The sequence below is a fragment of the Rhinoraja longicauda genome, chromosome 26, assembly GCF_053455715.1.
Source record: "Rhinoraja longicauda isolate Sanriku21f chromosome 26, sRhiLon1.1, whole genome shotgun sequence".
In the NCBI taxonomy this organism is placed as follows: domain Eukaryota; kingdom Metazoa; phylum Chordata; class Chondrichthyes; order Rajiformes; family Arhynchobatidae; genus Rhinoraja; species Rhinoraja longicauda.
The window spans coordinates 31,914,914-31,923,782 of record NC_135978.1 but is presented as its reverse complement, the minus strand read 5'-3'; the positions used below and the strand labels follow the sequence as shown (position 1 = coordinate 31,923,782).

Here is an 8,869-nt window from a genome sequence, read left to right as displayed (position 1 = left end):
GGCACTGTAGGGATTAGTGATGAAATGTCGCTGTGCATTGTTCCACAGACCTGGAAGATCTCATTTCTAATCAGTGACTTGAATTGAATTGAGACACAGCGTGGAAACAGGCCCTTCAGCCCACCGAGTCCCCAGGCAAAATGCGTTCCGCAGAGACCGTTCCCTCCGTAACTCCCTGGTCCACTCGTCCCTTCCTACCCAAACCACCCCCTCCCCAGGCACTTTCCCTTTACCTCCCCCCTCAACTCCATCCAAGGGCCCAAACACCTGCACCTCCTCCAACCTCATCTATTGTATCCGCTGCTCTAGATGTCAACTTCTCTACGTCGGCGAGACCAAACGCAGGCTTGGCGATCGTTTCGCTCAACACCTTCGCTCAGTCCATCTTAACCAACCTGATCTCCCGGTGGCTGAGCACTTCAACTCCCCCTCCCACTCCCAGTCTGACCTTTCTGTCATGGGCCTCCTCCAGTGTCATAGTGAGGCCCACCGCAAATTGGAGGAACAGCACCTTATATTTTGCTTGGGCAGCTTGCAGCCCGGCGGTATGAACATTGACTTCTCCAACTTTAGATAGTTCCTCTGTCCCTCTCTTCCCCTCCCCTTCCCAGTTCTCCCACTGTCTTCCTGTCTCCACCTACATCCTTTCTTTGTCCCGCCCCCCCCCTGATATCAGTCTGAAGAAGGGTCTCGACCCCAAACGTCACCCATTCCTTCTCTCCTGAGATGCTGCCTGACCTGCTGAGTTACCCCAGCATTCTGTGATAGAGTCCATACCAACCATCGGTTCACACTATTTCTCTGTTATCCAACTTTCTCGTCCACTCCTTACACACCAGGGGCAATTTTAGAGAGTCCAATTAATATACAAACCCACACATCTTTGGGATGTGGGAGGAAACTGGAGCACCTTGAAGAAAATCCACTCAGACACAGGACGAGCGTGCAAACTCCACACAAACCTGAAGTTAGGATTGATCCTCGCTCGGTCTTTGGCGCTGTGAGGCAGCAGCTCTACCCTCTGTGCCACCTTACACAATTCAAATATTCTTAGGCCAGACAACAACCAAAAACAATAACCATATAACACGGAAACAGGCCCGTTCGGCCCTACCAGTCCACGACGACCACTCTCTCTGACCTAGTCTCATCTACCTGCTCTCAGACCATAACCCTCCAATCCCCTCTCATCCATATATCTATCCAATTTACTCTTAAATAATAAAATCGAGCCTGCCTCCACCACTTCCACCGGAAGCCCATTCCATACAGCCACCACCCTCTGAGTAAAGAAATTACCCCTCATGTTACCCCTAAACTTTTGTCCCTCAATTCTAAAGTTATGTTCCCTTGTTGGAATCTTCCCCACTCTCAAGGGGAAAAGCCTACCCACGTCAACTCTGTCCGTCCCTCTTAAAATTTAAAAAAACTCTATCAAGTCCCCCCTCAACCTTCTACGCTCCAAAGAATAAAGACCCAACCTGTTCAACCTCTCTCTGTAGCTTAAGTGCTGAAACCCAGGCAACATTCTAGTAAATCTCCTCTGTACCCTCTCCATTTTGTCGACATCCTTCCTATAATTTGGCGACCAGAACTGCACACCATACTCCAGATTCGGCCTCACCAATGCACTGTACAATTTTAACATTACATTCCAACTTCTATATTCGATGCTCTGATTTATAAAGGCAAGCATACCAAACGCCTTCTTCACCACCCTATCCACATGAGATTCCACCTTCAGGGAACAATGCAGTTATTCCCAGATCCCTCTGTTCCACTGCATTCCTCAATTCCCTACCATTTACCCTGTACGTCCTATTTTGATTTGTCCTACCAAAATGCAGCACCTCACACTTATCAGCATTAAACTCCATCTGCCATCTTTCAGCCCACCCTTCCAAAAGGCCCAAGTCTCTCTGTAGACTTTGAAACTCTACTTCATTATTAACTACACCACCTATCTTAGTATCATCTGCATATTTACTAATCCAATTTGCCACACCATCATCCAGATCATTAATGTAAATGACAAACAACAGTGGACCCAACACAGATCCTTGGGGTACTCCACTAGACACTGGCCTCCAACCTGACATACAGTTGTCAACCATTACCCTTTGGTATCTCCCATTCAGCCATTGTTGAATCCATCTTGCAACCTCACTATTAATACCCAACGATTTAACCTTCTTAATCAACCTACCATGTGGAACCTTGTCAAATGCCTTACTGAAGTCCATATAGACAACATCCACAGCCTTGCCCTTATCAATTTCCCTGGAATTAACCACATTATTCCAAAGCCATTCAGAATTGGAAAGAGGGGATTCTTATTTACCTGCTTCTTACAAAAAAGAGGCCATTCAGCCCATCGAGTTCATCCCAAGCAGAGTAATCCCATCAGTTGCATTTCAACTCCTCTTATTTCCCTTAACTTCTGCAAACCATTCTTTTTTTGGTGTTTTAGACTTTTAGAGATACTACACGGAAACAGGCACTTTGGCCCCCTGAGTCTGTGGCTATCAGCGGTCACCTCTTACACACTATCCGACACACTAGGGAGAATTTACAATTTGTACCGAAGCCAATTAACCTATGAACCTGTGCGCCTTTGGAGTGTGGGAGGAAACTGGAGCACCCGGAGAAACCCCACGCGCTCACAGGGAGAACGTGCAAACTCTGCACAGACAGCAGCTGAGACCAAGATCGAACCCGGGTCTCTGGCAGCAGCCCCACCAGCTGCACCCATATGTTGCCCAGAAACTGTGAGTTTATTCGAAAATCTGAACCCTATATTAATTAGCAATATAAATAATCCTCTGCATAAGTCATTTATGTAAAAAGAAATGCAGACAAATCTCATCCTGACATCCATTTTGGTTTGCCATTCCCTTTAGTTTAGAGATTCAGCACGGAAATAGACCCTTCGACCCATCGAGTCCGTGCCAACCACCGATCTCCGCAACCGAACACTATCCTACACACACTAGGGATAATGTAGTTTTACCAAGCTAATTAGCCTACAAACCTGTACGTCTTTGGAGTGTGGGAGGAAACCGTAGTACCCGGAGAAAACCCACGCAGGTCACGGGGAGAACGTACAAACTCCATACAGACAGCACCCGTGGTCAGGATGGAACCCGGGTCTCTGGCGCTGTGAGGCAGCAACTCTACCGCTGCGCCGCCGTGCCACCCTCGCCGTCTCTTTGCTGAGCGTGCGCTGATATTTATTGTATTTGCAGAGCAGGGAAATCACTGGCAAGGTTTGGCATTTTTTTCACTTTTATAAATGCATGAAGAAAACAACTACTTTATTGAAAGAAATAAGCTCATTTAATTTGTAACATATAGAATTAAATTGAAAAGTGGCCGGAACATGACATTATGCGGATAAACAGGATGCAACCAAGATGGTGGGGAGTTACATTCAAACTTTACCAGTAGATTGGATAATTGTTCCGAGGCATAGAACAGAATTTGGATAAAGTATCAAAGTGCAAGGAATAGGTTTTGGGCAGCTTTGAATCCACTGGTATTTCAGTGCAACAAATTACTGTTGTGATCTCTTTTTCATAAGAGAGTTTCAGTCATGTGCTGTCATCCTTACTTGACCGTCACGGGACTAACTCATTGAACCTTCGAATCGACACTAAAAAGATATTCATTTATATTGCTTTTTTGTAATTACACCACAGAATATCCCAAAACGCTTTGCAGCCGAACTGTTTTGAAAGTGTGGGGACACAAGAAACTGCAGATGCTGTAATCTTGAGCAAAGCACAAAATGTTGGAGGAACTCAGCGGGCCAGGCAGCATCTGAAGAAGAGTCTCAGCGGGCCAGGCAGCATCTGAAGAAGAGGCCCAGCCCAAATCATCGCCCGTCCATTTCCCTCCCCAGATGCTGCCTGACCCGCTGAGTTCCTCCAGCACTTCGAGTTTTAGTTCAGAAATGTGCTCAATGTTGAACTCTACAAAAGGCAGTGATTTAATTCTTAAATAGAAAGGACTCGTAAAGAGACGATGGTAGGTATTCTGCCTCATCTGTGCTAATTGAGGGATAAATATTAGTCAAAGACCTCCAATGTTGACTAAAATTACAACCAATACATAAATTGCAAAGAATAACTACACAATTGGACCCCTGCCCAAACTCAAATTATATAGCTCGAGGCAAGTACTAAAGCACAAAGATATCATTGTGGGTTATGTAGTAAACATGTTATTTGAAAACCACAAAACAATGGTGATGTTAATTCATACTGCAGTCAATATTAGGATTCCTGGTGATATAGTTTGGTCCAAAGAAAAGCTTTTGCACATTCCAAATGCTCAGTCTTTTTCAGCCAAAGAGTTCAACTGCAGTACAATGAGTAAACAACTAATTGGAAAGTGAATAGTAAAAGGTATTGTTTCCACCACTTGGGAGATTGGGAACCGATTCCTCATCAACTTGCAGGAAGATGGAGGAAGATTCCGCTCTTCCTTGCCTCGCCAAGCTACGCAGACAGAAGTCGATCGAAATGTTTAAAAGGATCTAGGGAAATTTTCAAGAGAGAACTTTTTTTTTTCAGGAGTTTTTTTCAAGAATTTTCCCCAAAAAATTGTTTCAAGAATTTTCAAAAAAAATTTCAAGAGTTCCAAGAACTCTTGTTGGCACAAAAGATGCAATGGGTCTACCCTGTCACATCTTCTACAACATGCATCTCTGCATAATCTCCACTCCGCCACAGAGCTTTGCTCAGTAACTTTCGAGGATTCTTCCGCAAACTTTAATCTCAACATTTCTGATGTCTAGTGGGGAGGGGGGTAGTGGGAATTGTGTTGTATTACGTTAAAAAAGCTGACGTTGATATTGGGGACCACATATATGTAATATTGCTGTATTGGAAACCAGAATTGTTCAGGGGGGAAACAAGAAAGACCAGTAGCTTTCTCAGAGGGTGGGTATGTGAAGGATGAAAAGGTTTAGTGGTTCTGATCAGACACACGATTGGAATTGTCAGTTCTATCATGCAAAGAACCTGCTTAGCCAGATGAGGCCATTTCCCTGGTACGCAACCCCATCAAAGTAAACATGACATCGGAACAGTTTAGAGCTATGGGTGTTTTTTATGTAATGCTTGTTTGTTTGACGATACTTCTGCAAAATGCCTTTGAATGAGCAATGTCAAATGGGCAAGCAGTAAGTAGTTTTGACTTCAGAAATTATGAAATTTACAAGTTTCACTTCTTTTTCCAATTCAGAGAAAGTGTCCATCAGAAAATCAATCACTGGCTAAAACAGAGAGTAAAAACGAGGAATTGCAGATTCAGGTTCACAAAAAAAAGACATAAAAATGCTGAAGTACCTTAGCATCTCTGGAGAACATGTATAGGTGTTGTTTTGGGTCGGGACTCTTCTTCAGACAGAGTCTTCATCTTCTTCAGACTCAAGGGTCCCGACCCAAAATATCACCTATACATAGGGGTGCCAACTATCTCACTCCCAATAAGGGATAAGGTGACATCACCGCCCCGCGCCCCACATGACCTCACCCAGCTAGCGGCCACGTGCTCCCGCTCCACCGATGGCGGCCACCCGGGCCGGGAGGTGGGTTGCTACGCAACCTCCGTTAGGTGGCACCAGGGCATCCGGGCCTACAGCGTCCGGGCCTATAGCAGCCTCCTGGGCCTAATACGGGACAAGGGCGGTCCCGTACGGGACAAACCAATTTAGCCTAACATATGTGATGTCCCAGCTAATACGGGATAGTTGGCAACCCTGCCTATCCATGTTCTCCAGAGATCCTGCCTGACCCGCTGAGTTACCCCAGCACTTTGTGTCTTTTTTTTCCACTGGAAAAAACCAGGAGTGCATAAGAAATTGATGAGCTGGTCTGTCACAAGTTGCTGGAACAAAAGAGGCTGTGGGGTGACCGTTGAAGTTTATCATGACGCGTAGAGATAGTGTAGATAGTTGCAGTCTTTTCTTCAGGTATGTCATTCTAAAACTAGAGGCTTTGGTTGAACGTGGATGGGGAGAGATTTATAGGAGAGGTCAAGTATTTCACACTGAGGATGGTAAGCATATGGAACAAGCAGCCAGAGCAAGTGGTGGAGATGGGGACAATTACAATTTTAAAAAACCTTTTAGACATGCGTGCGTATAGGAGAGATTTGGAGGGATTTGCGTGACTGCTCAGACAGGCACTGACCGAGTTGGGCTGAAGGGACGGTTTGTGTGTTGTATAACTCCATGTCCAAAACTGTACATCTGTGAAAAAGGAAGATGGGTTTTGGTCGCCTTTGAACTCTCAACATCTGTCATCTCCTAGAAGTTGTTAGTTGATGCTAGGTCCAAAGTTGGGATTCTTTCGTGACAGAAGTGTGTTTCCGTTGGCCTGAACACGCCAAGTTTCTAACACTGACATTGGACTGCAATCTTGGATTTGGATCCGTATAGATGAGGGAAAGTTGCAGCAGCTGAGAGCCCTCTACAACAGGTACGATGTTATACAGTTCAAGAGGAACAATTCTTATGTGCATCGGATATTTCACTTCAACCTTCCAATGGTAGAAACCCGTGGAGCTAGAAACTGGCTTCTGAAGATCTACAACAAACATGTAAAACAAGGATGAAAAATGACACAAAGTGCTGGAGTAACTCAGCGGGTCAGGCAACATATCTGGAGGACATGGAGAGGCTTCTGACTAAACGTCGCCTATACATGTTGTATTCTGAAGGTCCCGACCCAAAACGTCCTCCTGAGATGATGCCAGACCCACTGAGTTACTCCAGCACTTTGTGTCTTTTTTTGTTTGCAAGCCAGCATCTGCAGTCCCTTGAGTCTACAATGCAAAGCTGAATGTGCTTTCAATACTCACCTGTAATTTGAGTGCAAATTATTTGCAGTTCCTTTAATCCAACTTTTAGGTTTGAAGAACATCTACTTTCCAAAACAGACAAGGATCCAGCTTATTGTACCACTGAAATGATAGTGTTGGTTATAGTGGGAGTGAAATGGCAGTGGTGCTCCAATAAGGTCGACAAAAACAAACATAAATAGAAATGAGAACTGACCCATAGCGTAACAATAATGAGGACAGCTATCAGATACATAATGAAAAGATTCCATTCCACGGTACAGCCACCCACCTACTCTGAATACACTGTGGCACTTCAAAAGACATTTCAGTTTATTCTGTACTCCGCCCACACTTTTTTAAAAAAATTGTCAAGGAGGTGTTATTGCTAATGTACAGTGTCCTTTCCATCTCAGAGACCCCGTGTGGCATGGAGCACACCCACATCAGGTTAGGCAGAGAGTGAACCATCCTCTAGTCAGTTTATAACACTAGAAGCTAACCACCAACTGCACAGGCTCTTCCTCAGTCAGGCCAGCAGTAGTTCTGGGTAGACACAAAATGCTGGAGTAACTCAGCGGGTCAGGCAGCATCTCGGGAGAGAGGGAATGGGTGACATTTCGGGGCGAGACCCTTCTTCAGACTGATGTCAGAGGAGGGGGCCGGGACCCCACCCAAAACATCACCTATCCACATCCTCCAGAGATGATGCCTGGCCCGCTGAGTTACTCCAGCACTTTGTCTCTACCTTCGATTTTAACCAGCACCTGCAGTTTTTTTCCCGGCATTAGTTCTGAGTCCGTTTCAGTCGGGGAGAGGGGGGGGGGGGGCACACTTACTGGAACCTAGGGAGGAGTGACTGCCTCTGGGAGTCTTGGAAAGAAATCCAGAACAAACATGGAAAACACAAGGGGGAAAAAAGACACAAAGTGCTGGAGTATCTCAGCGGGTCAGGCGTCATCTCAGGAGAACATGGATAGGTGACATTTTGTGTCGGCACCCTTCTTCAAACGCAATGTTTAAAAATTTCATCCAAATAGTTGACCGAAGGTTGGCCTATTCATGTCATGGCCTGCAGAAACGTGCTGACCCAAACGTCGCCTATCCATGTCCTCCAGAGCCGATGCCTGGCCCGCTGAGTTACTCCAGCACTTTGTGTCTTTTGTGTTTGTAAATCGCCATCTGGTTTACCAAGGTCACACTGGGCTTTCAATCCAGCCAGCAGCTAACACAATCCCAAATCCTGGAAGTAGTGGAACCATTGCTATATCCAATACCAAGTTAAAATACAAGCTAAAATCAGGCAGTGCTGCTGAAATACTGCAATGCATGTTACATCCAGCATATAAACAGGCATAAGGTGGTAATAGCCCTTAAAGAAAACGATTCTCATGCCTGGGCAATTTTTGGACCAGTCTCTATCTGCATGGGTTCCACACAATGTTTAAAAATGTCATCTAAATATTTGACAATCATCTCTCTCTCATCAGGAGCCACGTCTTGAAGGCTGTTTATATTCTGGACGGCTTCCTGCAGCATCCTGGCCCTATCCTGTGGGTCTGACTGAATCATCGTTTCATCAGCCTCCACTCCCGACGTCAGGAAGCGCTGAACAAAAACTCGGATTAAGTTGCCCTTGCCTGACAGGGTCTGGTGGACACAGGGCAGGTCTTCGGCAGAGACGAGCCGGAGGAGGTGGAGCAGGGTCTGGCAGATCTGAGTCCGCAGACTGGCGCAGTATCTAAACTCCAGGAAGTCATCAGTCTCCTCGCTCTTCTCCAAGGCCAGCACCAGGGCGCTCCAGATCTCGCACAGCTGCTTGGTGTCACCGTAGCGCTGGCGGCAGTGTGGGATGGCGAGCGCCGTGGCCGACTTGATGCGCACTTTGAAGTTCTTGCAGGTTTTTACCACCGATGTCAAAGCACCAAATGCCTGGGGTGCCCAGGGAGCAGAGTCTGTGAAGGACAATCACAATGAGACAACGCCAACACAACAAGGAGGACATGTTCACGTGACAGGAGCA

General features: G+C 45.9%; 1 protein-coding gene across 1 annotated transcript in view; it reads right to left on the bottom strand.

Moving 5' to 3' along the window:
• Positions 1-3,337: 3,337 nt before the first annotated feature.
• heatr6 (HEAT repeat containing 6) overlaps positions 3,338-8,869 on the bottom strand; it is a 98,409-nt gene continuing 92,877 nt past the window's right edge. Inside the window, exon 20 of the mRNA XM_078422154.1 lies at positions 3,338-8,801. Coding sequence (XP_078278280.1) covers positions 8,236-8,801 — 566 coding nt within the window. The 3' untranslated portion in view covers positions 3,338-8,235. The remainder of the gene's footprint in view (positions 8,802-8,869) is intronic.